This window comes from Anser anser (assembly GCF_964211835.1).
Source record: "Anser anser genome assembly, chromosome: 14".
In the NCBI taxonomy this organism is placed as follows: Eukaryota; Metazoa; Chordata; class Aves; order Anseriformes; family Anatidae; genus Anser; species Anser anser.
This window is the reverse complement of record NC_139735.1, coordinates 10698591-10712960: the sequence shown is the minus strand read 5'-3', so window position 1 is coordinate 10712960 and position 14370 is coordinate 10698591. Positions and strand designations below refer to the sequence as shown.

General features: G+C 53.5%; 1 protein-coding gene across 6 annotated transcripts in view; it reads right to left on the bottom strand.

The window, feature by feature from the left end:
• NEURL1B (neuralized E3 ubiquitin protein ligase 1B) overlaps positions 1 to 14370 on the bottom strand; it is a 128234-nt gene that overhangs the window by 34055 nt on the left and 79809 nt on the right. Inside the window, exon 1 of one of the 6 annotated variants that reach the window (XM_083799291.1) lies at positions 1 to 156. The exons of the other annotated variants lie outside the window; for them this stretch is intronic. Within the exon in view, the coding sequence (XP_083655417.1) occupies positions 1 to 31 (31 nt within the window). The 5' untranslated portion in view covers positions 32 to 156. Of the gene's footprint in view, positions 157 to 14370 lie in introns of those variants that run through there. 6 annotated transcript variants of the gene reach the window in all.

The window sequence follows — 14370 nt, the reverse complement described above, 5'->3', positions numbered from 1 at the left end:
CTGGCAGCGTCTTGTGCACCGTGTTGCCCATCGCTCCGCTCGGCGGCGCGGCGGAGCCCGGCGCTCCGCAGGGCCATGGACAGCGCCCGCCTCCCGCCTCCCTCCTTCCCTCCTCCCTCAGCCGCCGCCGCTTCCCTCAGCGCCCGGCCCGGCCCGGCCCCGCCGCCCCCCGCCCCACACGGCGGCTCCGCCCCGGCCCGGAGCACAACCGAGCCCAAGCGAGCCGAGCCGGGCCGAGCCCCCGCCTCTCTGTGGGGCCGCCCCGCCGCCGGCCCCGCTCCGCCCCGGCTGTGAGGGGGCTGGTTGGCCCCGCGGGGCTCCGCCACCCCCGGGACCCCGCTTTGTGCCTCAGGGAGAAGAATAAATGGGGGCTGTGGAGCGGGAGGGCGCGGGTGGGTGTTGGAGGTGCTGCCCCGAGGGGTCCCGAGGACTGGGGCGCCCCCCATCCCTGTTCGTTCCCTCATGGGGTGGCCTTGGGTGAGGCGCCCCACGTCGCCCTGACACGGCTGGGGCCTGAGGCCAGCCTTGTGCTGGCAAATTCGGAGCCCACCGATGCCATGGTGACGAAGGACACCCGGTGCCGGCGAAATCGGCCTTGTGGTTTTTCCATCTTCCAGTCTCAGACAGAAAAGAAAGTTCGTAGCCCAGTTAGAGGAGGGCGAGGGGCTCCATCTCCTTGCTGGCCCCGCTGAGGGGTGATGCTGCCGAGCCCTTCTTCTCTGGCACTGCTTGCTTACTTTTAAAAAGGGGGCAACGGGAGGGTGGGAGCCACAAAATGCACTGCAGCCACCCCACTGGGTTGGTGCATGGTGGTGGGGAAAGGCCAGCACTTCCCATGGCAGAAGTTGCCTGCAGGGACTCGGACATGTCCTGGGACATAAAGTGGAAAGGGGGAGAGCCAAGCACCAGCTGCTCAACGGCCTGGCAGAAATCAGGCTCTGATCTATTGCAGGCAAAATAAGCTAGAATAACAAGTCTTTAATCCCTAGATCACGTTGAATGGGTCAAGTATGGCTCAGGAGATGAGAGGGGACAGAAAAACCTAATTTCCACTATTTTGTGCCACCATATGGATTTGTTAAAAATGGGATTATCAAACGAGACACCAGCAGCTGTTCTTAAAAGTGCTTGCACCCATCTGCTGTCGTCTTAGGTTGGCATATGTCTCCCGCTGTCTGCGGTGCCCCCAGCACCAGACCTGGTGCCACAGGGCAGGAGCTGGCGCACTGCGCACAGCGCTGCCCCTCGGGGACACGGGGAGGGGAGCAAAGCCACGCTGAGCACCAAGGGGAAAGTCCTCGTTTCACTGCACAGCGGGGAACGGGAGGCTCTGCCTAATCCCGACCAGTTTCCCTCAGCAGGGAGTGGTAGTTATTTTAGGGCTTAAACAAGTCTTCATGCCAGAGGGGTTCTCCGCAGCCGGGGCTCCGCAGCTGCCTGCGGGCTGCCAGGGCAGGCGATGTGCTCGCCGTGTGCGGGCTGCCTGCCACCTCCCCGGGGGCAGACCGGGAGACACGCCACGTCCCTCCTTCCACACCCCGTCCACAGCAGCCCAGAGACGGTCGCTGCCTTTCCCAAGGGTGTTCCAGCCCTTCCTCCCCCCCAAAATGAGACAAAAATAGAAGACAATGACATGGAAATGCACATCCTTAGGACATGGAGGCAGCCTCCAGGAATGCAATCAATGCTCCTAGTTCTCCGCATCGTAAAAATGTAGAGTTTGTTAAAATAACCCGCTTCACACAATGCTAAACAATAAGCACGAGAAATAGTTTGGTGAAGATGACTTCATCTTCCCCAGAAACCACACTGAGAAAGTACAAGGGAACCAGGAGATGGCACGGAGCGGGAACTGAAAGGCAATGCAAAGTCACTGCTCCGCCTGCAGAAACGCAGAAAGGAAACCAACTGTCCAGAGCAGGGGACCACAAATGAAGGCTCATTAGCATGTTTAAATTATTTCTGCTCCAGCAAGCTTTGATAACTATTGATAACACACTTCAGTAATCTCTTCTGTAAGCCTGACAGATGGCTGCTCCTCTGAAGAAATCCCCTTCCCTCTCTCACCCTCGTGTTGACCAAAGGACAGAATGACCCCCATAGGTGTCCTTCACTTTAATACCTGCATTCTCACTTACAGACATAAAATAGTAATAGCACCCAAGCTCTTTCCTAGTATTTTTTATTACTAGGTCTTAAACCATTTTGCAGACAAGGTTAGTGACATTATTCTTTTTTTACAGGTGATGAAACTGAGGCACAGGAGACATGTACAAGGTCACCCCGTCAGCCAGCAGCAGGCTCGGGAGCAGAGCTCGGGAAGGGAGCAGCCCCAGCCCCTTACCCATGTTGGATCCAGCTGTGTTGAGGCATGCATGCTGTGCTGTTGCTTCTCCCACTACATCTTCTGTGCCCCTCTCCTCCCCCCTCCAAATTCAACTCAGGGTAATACCATGCAAGAGAAAAAGGATCTGAAAGGCACTCTGTATTACACAGATGGACGTAAGACGTCTACTTCCCAGCTCGCCTGAATCGCCTCTAAATCTTACCATGTGTGGATGCGCAACCCAGGGCTTTAAAATCTGGGACAAAAAAAGAAAAGAGACAAATTTCTTTCTGAATCAAACATGGTTGACTTCCACCTAAGGTTTGTTACAGACAGGGATCCAGTTCAAACCCTCCTATAGCTGTGTAAACAGCCCAGGCCTTTCACGAGGTGGTATGGGCTGCACTGAATGGTAACACTCACATAAACATACTCATCAACGTCGTGTTTCCAGAGATGGAAATTACTTCCAAAGAACAGCTAAATTTCCGCTGATTGATACCAGCCTGAGCTATAACTCTCCTTAGAGCATCATATGAGTCGCACTGTCTGTACAAACCCCTTGGGGGGTTGGGTTTTTTAGGATGAAGGACAATGTGAGTTGTAAGGTATCACTGTTATCAGCTGTCAGCCTCGTGTATCTAACAGATGGCAGTAAATAATGACAGGCTCATCTCTTTCAGCAACAGTGAGTTAAAGCACTGACAGCTCCGTCGGTCTTCCCCCCTCGGGGCAGCGACCCCCCTGTGCCGGCGGGGCACAAGCTCCTGCCATTCCCAGGGCAGCTGCATGGGGGGCACGGCAGGGGGCCGATAGCCCCAGCTGCTGGGTGCTTCCCTCTCTCAAACCGGCCAGTTTTGTCTTGTTCAGGGCTTACCTCCACTGAAAACCTTCATCCCATACCTATCCTTTTTTCTTTTGCCACCTTTAGGGCTTCCCCAAATCTCCATCGTTTCGTGGAAGCCAGATTGCTGCTTGCAAGCAGTTGCCTGGGGAGTTGCACTTAGCGCTGCTCCACGGCCCCAGGGCTGTCACCTCTCGCTCTGGCTTCACACCCCTGCACCTTCAGTTCTTCTCTTTTCTTTTCTTTGTGACTCTAAATCCGAGCAGACACCTGGAGCATCCATTTTGGTTTCAGCCCCAGCTGTCTGGAGCTCTGAGACCGTCCAGAGTACTTCCACTACATCTCACCCTGAGCTCTCCTTCTCCCTCCCCTACTAAGCGGGAGCTCCCTGGGAATTGTCAGAGACTGCAGACAAGAAATACCCTGGAAAAATACGTGAGTTGACTGCATGAACCTACAAGGGTCTTCCAGCAAGCAAATGCCACCACACCTAGAAGAGGAAGGAACAGGACACGGTCCCTCCGAGGCGCACGCTGGTGACATGGGACGCACCTTCTTCAACAAGTACGTACCCAGCATGAACACACCAAGCAGCACCACAGAAAGAATTGCGTTCCTACTGGCACACGCACAGCAAAAACCTCGTTTTTGCAGCTGTGCTGCATGGCAGTACGTGCTTCCCCCTGCACAAACCCCACTCCCGCTGGCACCTCGTGCTTCCTTCCCCCCGAGCTAGCGGCTCGGTGACTGCCCGGGGAGGCAGTAGGTCTGACTGCTAAATACAGATGTCTCTCATCTCCCAGCCTCCCAGCCTCTGCACCTCACCTTTGGAAAGAGAGTACTAATGAGCATCGCTCCTACTTGGAGGAAAAAAAAAAGTTGTTGTTCCCTGAATTCCCTGAATTCCCGTAATCCACGTTTTGGGAGGTATTTGTTTAGGAGGGATGCATGTACAGAGCGTCCTCCGGCACCGTGCAAAGCCGTCCTGCCACCCACACGTTCCAACTGCTGCAAGCAATTGCTTTCCTCCCCTGCTCTCAGCGTTAGCACAGGATGCACAGGGTCCTCACAGGTCACACAGAAACTGGCTTTTACTTTTTTTTTTTTTCGCTTTAAGAAATCAAGGGAAGCAGAAGCTTCCAGCGCAACAGTAGGAAAACATGCACCTTCCAAAGAGCTTCTTGAACTGGCCTTGACTGCTCAGCAATTGAAGCTGTTTCCTGATCCGAGCCCTTACTGCCTGCTGAAGATTTGGCTGCCGTGAGGCTTATTTACCCAAAGCTGGGGAGATTAAAGCACATTTTCTGGGAGACAGGGCAAAATGGTGTTGGGCCAGAGGTAACCCATGAGATCTGACGCAGAGAGGGAAATGCAGCCCGCAGAGCTGGACCCATCCCATGGTCAAAGAAACCCCGTGAGGCTTCAGAAGCAGCAGTGCCCATCTGCCCTGACGGCACTTCTGTATCCACCATGCAGCGAGCGGTGCGATGTGTGCCAGTTGTGCAGCGTATGGAAAAGTAATCTGTGACAAGAAGCCGGAGGAACTCTCAGCCAGAGAAGGTGTGGGCATCACTGGCAAAAAGGACCCGGCGATGGATTCCTTGGCTGCAGGACTCGCAGCCCAGGCAGAGAGAGGAAATGGTGACACCACAGTGCGGCAGGGCTCAGTACAGTGTCACCCCCATGAGCCGCATCCCGAACGGCTTTGGTACGAGCAGTAACACGGTCACCAAGCAGCTGCAGAGGCAGCCATAAGGGGCAGAAGCCGGGGTTGCAGCGAGGACGATGAGGCTGCAGGGAGGAACGAGGAGCAGCCAGTGGAGAGGAAGCATCGACGAGGAGACTCGGGGAAAGCATCTTTTCTGGGAAGAGTGCGGCTGTTTGTTCTGCTGCGCCGTTAATCCCTGTAGATGAACGGCGCTTGCTGTCCAGAGAACCAAAAAGCATCAGCCGTGGGTCGTTCCCTGCCCTTTGCACAGGGCATGGGGAGATGAGGGACCTGTGGCCGTGACCCCGCGGTCCCAGAGGCACCAGCTCTGCTGGGAGATGCTCCATCTGCGAGTCCCAGACGAATGCCCTTTCCTTCGCCGGGGGCGGAGGGTGGGTTGGGCCCATGTAAGGAAGAATTTCCAATTTAGAAACGAACAGAGGCAGTTCCTATTACTGTTAGTGGAATGTCAGCATCTCTGGTCCCAAGCACCACTGTCAACAAACACGCTCACAAATGCTCCTTCAGCATCAGCCAAAATAAAAATACCCCCCTCCATTTCTTTCAAAGAAAGCGTCTCTAGCTCAGCATTCACTACACACATAACAAGCCCTCATTTTTCTTTTTAAACCCAGTCTTGTCCATGTAATTTTAACATAAAGGAACTGGTTGTGGGCTGTGTTATCGAATGAGTCATCATTTTGTGTGACAGTATAATACGATTTGGAGAATTCTTGGCACGCCGGTATGGATTATGCATTATAATCTCTTAATTTGGACTGCCGGTGCCGCGCGGCATTGACCGGAGCAGGAGGGAAGGAGCAGGTTATCTGCTGTATTACAGCCCTCGCCCTGCTGCTGCTCGGTGGTGTGACCTTCGCGGGTTAGCTGCCTGCTCTCTGCCTTGCCTTCCTTGTCTGTGAGGCAGAAACGAGCCTGTGTCTAGCAGCCCGGTAAGCTGATGTTTGCACAGGAGATCTGAGGAACATTACATACGGGAAAATTATTATTTTAATAAGGGAAGAAAAGCTGAAGTACTTTGTTTTGGATGCAACAGGCTGATCTCTGGCAGTACTGTGAGAAATTCCCAGGACACAGCCCCTGCATGCCGTATACCTGTCACAAGCTCATTGGAGGCAGGGAATGATTTTCAGAAACATGAGGAATAGGAAGCGCTAAGAGGAAAGTTACTGATTTCCAAACTGCAACTTCTCAGAAAATGAGGATGATTTCTGATAAACATTGATATGCAGAAGATAAATATGGACCATTGTGGAAACCCCTTCCCACACCTCAAATACCGCATGGAAACGTAGTCTTGACAAGCAACATTGGGTCAAAAACCCCAGACCTGAGAACAGCTATTATTTGCTGGGGGGGAACAGAGGCAGTGCCAGGTGAAGGAGGAGCCACATTTGGCTCTTAGGGTAAGGGGTGATGAAGATGAGGGGCTGCCACCCTGGGGGAAGAGGAAGCGCGTGTGAACCGGGAGCCGTGGACACTCATCCGCTTCAGGCAGGACTAAAAGTACTGCTGTTGGTTCACCCAGTTCCTCCGTCAGAGCGGAAAAGTTTGGGATCACAGTGTGCTCGGGAGATCCAAACAAATAAACCCAGAGCGTAACATCTGCAACTGTTACTAGCAACCCCCCCAGGCTTCCCATCCCCTCTGCTTTTTTTAAATGCAACGCGGCCCATATTTAGCAAAGGGTCACGAGGCAGCCAGCAGGCCGGGTACCCATTTCCAAAGCTTTCTCCATCCCTCTGGCTAGCCGCCTCGCCAGCCCAGGACGTTTGGCTTTCTCTGCACCGTGCAGCACGTCGGTGGCCTGGCATTAGCAAGAAGCAGTATTTCTAGAAGGAAGATGACTTTTATGAGATCTAACCACCAAATGAGGAATTTGGGGAGACTGAGGAATCCCCTCGGAGAGAAGAAACCACCCATTCAGAAGAAATAAAACCCACCGTCTACGTTTGTTGACAGGAGGGTTTCTTCTAAGCGTGGCCTTTGGAAAGCAGCTTGCTCCTGCCAAGGCAGCTCTGCCAGAACTGGGAGACGGCTGGGACAGGTAACCAGCCTTCCCTGAGACCAAAAGACCAAGTTTTCCCAACCACCAGTGAGGAGAGGTCACCTGTGGCAGGCGAAGCAGGCAGACAGCTCCAAGTGGCCTCCGGGAGCAATTTGGGGAGGGCAGGACAAGTGAGAACCACAAACACGGGACCGCTGCCCGTGCTTTCAGCTCTCCCCTGTTACTCATTTCCCCAGGCAGGGCAATGACTGAAAGGCTGCTTGGAAATGCAGTAGCTGATAATATTTTACAGCTTAAGAGCTCATGTAAAAACAAAACAAAGCAAAACAAAAAAACCCTTACATACTACCTCTGACATCCTCCAAACGCGGGACAAACTTCTTAAGTCTTTACTTGGGAGTTAGTCCTTCGAAATGAAGGAAGAGGAAAGAGAATGGAGGAATACTGGATGACCCAGAAAACTGTCAAGGAAAAAAAAAATCTTTCACTTCTTGTTCATTCTTCTCAATCCTTTCAAACATATTACAGCAAAAGGGAGCTGACCTTTGGTGGCTTACAGTTAATTTGTAAGAGTGAAGCTCTGTGCCCGGGAGATCCCATGCTGCTGTGCCAGCTACCCAGCACAAAGCTGTGGCTGGAAGGGCTGCGGGGGAGCTCCGCACGTGGCTGGCGGGGGCCGGGGGCAGAGCAGAGCCCACCAAACCCTGCACCTCTGTGCAGCTGGACCCATCGCACCCGGGTTGTGCCAGGAACTGCGCACTGCCACCCACCAGCACGTCATCACGGGGGGAAACCGCACGCAGGGGCCAGCGAGATGCACGAAGCTGCCATGTAGAGACGAGCAAAGCCTTTTGTTCTGCACATCTCCTGCGCTTCACTCCGCGCACCCAGCACAAGCCAGGCGAGAGATGAGTCACGGCTCTCGCACAGCCGGGGCTCCTGGCTACCCCGAGCCCCGCGCCTGCATCAGCGCCGCGACTCAGCGGGCATGGCAGGGCAAGGCCGGGGATGGGCAGCAAAGCTGGGGGCAGCAGTGCCGCCAAACACCATGTGGATTTGAACCAGAACCCACGTATTGCTCATGTAAAAAATCCCATTGGTGCGAAGGAGAACCCAAAGGAGATGAAGTCGGGACTTTCCCTTAACCGTGAACACGCCAGGGCTGCGTGGATGCTGCTGCTCCCTTTGTGAGCTCCAGCCCTCACAACTAGCGTTATCTCCTGTTTTCCACGCATTGTCCTTCCGGAGCCGCGGCATCGAATCCTGACCCCATGTGCATAACACTGCTGCCTTTATCCCTAGGCCGGGGAACATGAAATCAGATGACAAAGAATCCAATCTCAGCTGTCCTCTTCAGGGCAGAACAAGGCATGATTTATAGATTTATATACACACATGCCCATCTATTCATCCTCTTAGCAAACAGTTCATGAAGTGTGCCTTAAGCCTTTCTGAATCGGGCAATTCTCTGCTTAGACAATCAATCCCTAACTGAGAGTCTGCAAGGAAAGACATCATGTTGCAGGAATGCTGCAGAAGCTGTTGCATATACTGTTCCCTTTGTTGAGAATAGCATCTTTGCCTTGGATATATTTTTTTTTCTCCTTAGCCATTTAATTTCATGAAACAGGGCCCGGTTCCAGCAGGCAAGAAGAACATAGCTAGATTTTGCTTCTCCTTTCCTGAAAGGCTGAGAAACCAGATTTTCAAAATGTGCTTAGTGGGCGTTTGGTGGGACGAATTCTCTCCCCTAGTTCGGCATTTTTGAGACAGAGCGAGCAATAGCTACATTGCATATGGTGCCTGGTTTTTCTCCTACAGCAGGTAGCCCAGAGAGCTACAGCTTCCCTTGCTATAAAAAAAAAAAATCATAATAACTGTTTTAATTCAACAGAAAATTCTGCAAGAGGCTTCAGGTTAGACCTTTTTGTGAAAAAGGCTCGGTGCAGAAATTTGTAGAAATGTATCCAGTGCTTGAGAGTAAGCCGAGCCTTTTCTCTGCATCCTCATTACGTTGGAGGTTGCATGCAGAGACCATGCAAACCAAGGGTGATCCCACCATAACTGGTGATCTTAAACCACTGCAGAACACCTGGTGTCAGACATCGGCTGCTCAGTGTGCAGAAACACAGCCAGGCACCGTGGAGATCTCCGTGTGCCACGGGGAGAGGGTCAGGAGAGCGGGTAAGGAACAGGCAAGAGGAACAGAGCAGGAGGATTCCTAACGAATGACGTTCTTGTTTCCATGCATTCTTATTAACAGAATAAAAAGGGGAGAAAACAATTGCCAAGATGTGCTACATCTGCAGAATTGTCTCCAAATTAAATGCTCGTCAAGGTTCTGTAAGGCATTGGTAGTTCTTAAAATGTACCGGGTTTTTAGGTGCCTATTTTAGAGTCTTCCCAGGAGATAACGGCCTAAACCTGCTATCTCGGCTATTAAAGAAAGAGATGCGATTTAAAATCAGCAACAATAACCCCTCTGAGACTCAACAACCTGGACTGGAGCAAACAGCCCTGCAGCCAGGAATGGCAGCTTTAAAAAGACTCCATCAAACAGCTCCAGTTTCTAAATCTTGCCTCTACACCGCATATGCTAGGCAAACCCTTCAGGCCGCGGGGAAGCCCTTTTCCACCAACCTGCTGCCAAAAACCATCCTTTTGGCCACGACACACCTCTGCATCGCCCAGCTTTCGGCTCTGCCTCCACGCGGGTCACTGCAATACCTGCCACACGTGGGGCAGGATCTGCACGGTCCCAGCTCAGCAGTCATCAGCTGAGAGCAGCGCCAGCGCTCCTGGAGAACATCCACAACGCCAGGTAGCTGTGCAATGAGCCTGGCCATTGTTGGTTTTTGTGTTTTGTTTTGTTTTTTTTCCCATGAGCTCAGTGACCCGATTTACAGCTATTTACCCACGTTTTAATTTTTAACAGGCAATTTCTAGTAATGAATCCCAATCCTGTGACTAAATGGGTGCTGCTAGGAGGACCACCAGCTCAGGCAGCACTTAACTCACAAGGCTCCATCCCAGCAGGCACTCAAGACATTGACCTTGCACCAGTTGAGACCCGATCCCAACATAAGGCGAGTTTTCCTCCCGTAAACAAGACTGGGATCTGAACCTTGATCCCTTTTTCTCTGTGACTGGGAGCAGGATCCAGGATCTCTCTTCCCCTTGAGAGGCACTTGGAGATAGGCAGCTGACAGACAGCTACTACAGTGCCACGTGGATTTGGGGATGTTTACAAAACTGCAGAAGCCAGAGCTGTCTAATAAAGGGAGAACGCTGAATTCATTACGCCCCCAGACTGGGTTTGGGCTCAAAGAAATTTCAGATGAAGGGGATGTTACGAAACTTAAGAGGACATTAAAGCCTTTCTTCTGCGGTGCCAAAGAGCCAGCCTTTCAGCCTGACATTTAACCCTTCCCTTTGAAAAGCTCGAGCCCCATTCCAGGCTTTGCACACTCACAGACGAGACCCACCCTGACAAGTCACGTAGCCCATCACACTCGGAGAGGTTTGCACCAAAACAGCCACGGGGGACAAGAAGCAAGGTCCCAGCCTGGCTTTTTGGAAGCAGCCAGTGGCACGGCTGCACCGACACGAGCCCATCGACGTGCGCTCCTGGCAGCTGGTTATCCCAGGGCGAGGGCTCGGCAGCTTCTGGAAGGCAGCCCTTTTCCGAAGCACCTCAGAGAGCCTTGTGAGAAAAGCGAGGCCTCCCCAAGCAGCAGTATCTACCAAATGTTGCTATAAGTCTTTTTATAGTTCTTCCCATTTCAGTGCCCAGGCGGCACATCCAGAGCAACGGCGCGCTGAGTCAGCCGGTGACATCGGCCGGGGAGGGACAAGGGCGCAGGGCACATTCCCCGGGCTGACCTGGGAAATGGTGCTGGGGGAGCTGGGCTGCGTGCACGTGAGCCAGGGTGGATGCGGGAGCATGCTGCTGCCTTGGATGCCCTGAGGGATAGGGACGTGCATGCAGTGAGCCGAAAAACACACTGCCATGGGGCTGCCTGGCCCGTCCTGGCCAGCTCGGGGATCTCTGTGCTTCCCGTGCCCATCGCCACAGCCTGTCCCTGGCAGGATGCCGAGAGGCGGCTGGGTGAGGATGTCCATTGCCTGAGCTACACTGCCCCAGCAGCTTGTCAGAGGTCTGCCAACCACCGTCAGCTCAGCACGGGACCCAGCAAGGGCTCCAGAGGTAAGTGTCTGTAATCCGTCTCCAGCTATTTCCCTGCAGCTCACCCAGCACTTCTTTAAGTACGTTAGGAAGTGAAAGCAGTACCTAAAGCACACGTCTGGTTGGGCTAAGCACTCCACCTGCACCTACTTCAAGTGCTACCCCCAGAAATGCCCTGGAAGTCACCGGCTCACCTACATCTCCTGCTGCCCTGTGAGGCTTGGGCAGCAGGGGGTTTGGGCTCAAAGAAATTTCAGAGAGCAGGGGCTGTCCACAGCACTCCGCAGGGACAGTTGCCACAAGCTGCTGCTGCTGCACAAAATTAATGCTGCCACAAGCACTTTGGGAGCAGCAAGGAAGCCGAGCTACTGAAGTAAACGTGCTGAGTGGGAAGGTACCAGCAGGTTTTCACGGTCTGCTCCTGGCAGCCTCAGTGAGCGTCCAGCCACTGCATCACCAGGGGATGCTCAGGGACAGCTGCAGGTAGGACACGGGGGCAGATGTCTTCACCTGGCCGTCTGTCTTCATCTGCTGAGCATTACGAGCAAAACAACATGGGTCAAAACACGTGCAGAGACGGGCTTTTGTAAAAAAGCAGGAGCTGAGCACTGAGGAAGAGGCTGTGGTGGCTCTGCAGCCATCAGCTTCCAGCAGCTTCTTGCAAGGAAGCTGTGCTGATGGGCAGAGCATGGGAGAGACATCCAGTCTCTGCGTCTTCCAGCCGGCTCCGCTCCTTTACCCTGGGACCAGCTTCTCCCTGGCAAGCAGCTATGCAGCACCAAGTCCCTGCTTGTAGCTGACAGCTTTTTCCATCAAGCACCAAGTCCAGCTCATCTCTCTGTGGTCTGAACTGGGTTTGCTCAGGGCAGGAACTGGACTGAGTTTCGGGAGGAAATCAACAGAAGATCTGTCACTGATTTTCCCATGGCCATGAATTCTCCCTGTTTATTTTAAAAAACATGTCCATTCTGAATGGAAGTGCACTTTATTATGGAAGGGTTTTGTCTAAAGAGAAGAGGAATCTATTATATACCTCCGTGCAGTGAAAAGGAGGACATGCTTCGCAGTACTTGTGACACATCCAGGTAGGGAAGAGAACAGTTTGCAAGACATCATCTCCACTACCTGGCAAGGACTGAGCCTGCTGCCTTCACTCTGCTCTTGGCTTACACTGGCCCATCCATCATCTGCCTCTTTAACTGGCAATGATGAGGAAATTATGCATGTGAGCAGCCATGTGCACCACAGGGTGTAATTCCTAGCGTCCCAGAGCAAACATTTTTCCTGGTGCTAGCAGGTGTTTCAATCCTTCATCTGGACTTTTATGAACAGTGCTGCTGGGTATCTCCCTCCAGCTGCTCCCACCGTCAGCCTGCCAGCTGTGTGCCAGCTGAAAAAAGCCACGGGGAAGGTTTCTGGGGCATCTGGAGCATCTCGGCGTGCCCTGCCCTCACCCTCAGCTTGGCTTTAAAGGCTGGCACGGGAGGAAGGAACAAGGGTGGTGAGCAGACCAGCTGGTGGCTCCTCGTGTCCCCTCGGACCTCGTGGGTCGTGTCTGTGCTGCAGCAACCAGATCACGGCCAGGCCTGGGACACAAAGCTGTAGGCAGGATGGGACAAGTGGGTCACTCAGCTGCAGTCCCCACAAGGGTCACATATGTCTAAGCCCTCCAGGAACAGAGGCAGCGGTCCCTTTTCTCCCTCCCCAGCACTGTAACAGCTGGTCACAGCGGTCACGGACGCGGCCAAGGACTGGGACTGAGTGAGCTGCACCAAAGGTGCCCACAGCAAGCAGCATCACACTCGAGGCTCGTCCCTGCAGCTCCAAGCAGCAGCAGTCCAAAGTGCTCGGGCTGTGCCTTCTCGGGGGGCGTTTTCATGACTCCTTTTCCCTGCAAGTCAGTGCTTCGCTAAATACAAACAAGCCTCGGAGAACCCTATGGAGGCAGGGGCTGCTGCACTGCGTTTCTACAGAGAGAAACCAAGGCACAGAGATGTCCCGCAGCTGGCACGTCACTGGGAAGGTCTCCTGCTGCGTGGGTTGGGGCACCCAGGCTACTCCGTAGGGGCAAGCCCCTGGCACAGCTCCGTGAAGCAGCTCTCCTGGGACATGAGGACCCCACGTTAGGAAGCACCAGGCTGGAGGTGGCTCCCCACATCAGCACCGCTCCGCACATGACTGCTGGCCAGGTCTCCGTCCGCACTCGCTCTGGCTGCAGTTACTCATTCAGCGTTGCACTGAGATCCGCCAGGCCCTGTCCTTGAAGCAGCGGGTGTTTATCAGCAGAATCCAACCTACAGCATCCCCTGCATGCTGCTGGGCCACACACAGCCCTGTTCAGCCCGGGGGCTGCAGCACTCCCCTGCCCCGGTCCTGGAAAGGACTCGGGATTTTCTGCATATGGAAAGGGCTCTGTGCCGGGGCAAGCTTCACGTCGAGCTCCAAAAGAACTTCCGTCTCTGAGCCATACCAGCCCCAGGAGCCAGCTCTCCAAAACCCCAAAGGTCAGACCACATAGCTCTGTAGTATTTGGTATTTCTGGGTTTGCAGCCTTGTAAAGTCCCCAGGAATTAGAGAGGCAGGGTCCCAAGTCTCTCTCTGAAGCAAGGCAAACCACTGATTAACAGAAATGGAATAGGGAAAAACAGGACATGTGTTTACTTTCCTTATTTCTTTTGCTGTAATTGTTCCAGACCTGTCCAAGGAAAGCATCCCTCAGGGCTTATCGGAGCAGCCACCGCAAAGGAGAACAAAGGAAACACCAATCATTTCCAGTAAATCAAAAAATGACAAGCTTTAACATTCAGGAGAGAACAGATTCCTGCAAAGGGTTGGGCCGCTCTGTCTTTGAGTTTCCTTTTCTCCAGTCCCAGTTTCCTAGCAAAAGTTTCCTCAAACAATAGAGATTGGCATCAAAAGTAAAACAAAACTAAAAATCGAAATTAAAACACCCTCCTTTCACAAATAGCCTGAAAATGGAAAGATGGGGCTTGTCACTTGGGAGCAATTGGTTACTCCGAGGAGCTCGTGGCAAGCAGCGCAGCCCCGCTGTACCATCACGAAGGGCTGACGGATGCCTCTTGGCTCCCTCTCCCTCCCTTTCTGCGTGCAGGAGAGACGTTGGGGACCAGGACGTGGCTGCTCACACCACGGAGCCACTGCAGGTCGCAGAGCCCACCGCGAGGCTGGGGAGCCGCCGGCAGAGGACGGGAAGGATGAGGAGGTGCTCAGAGCGGGGGCACAGCCTTCGGGCACGTGCTGCACCCGGGCACAAGCT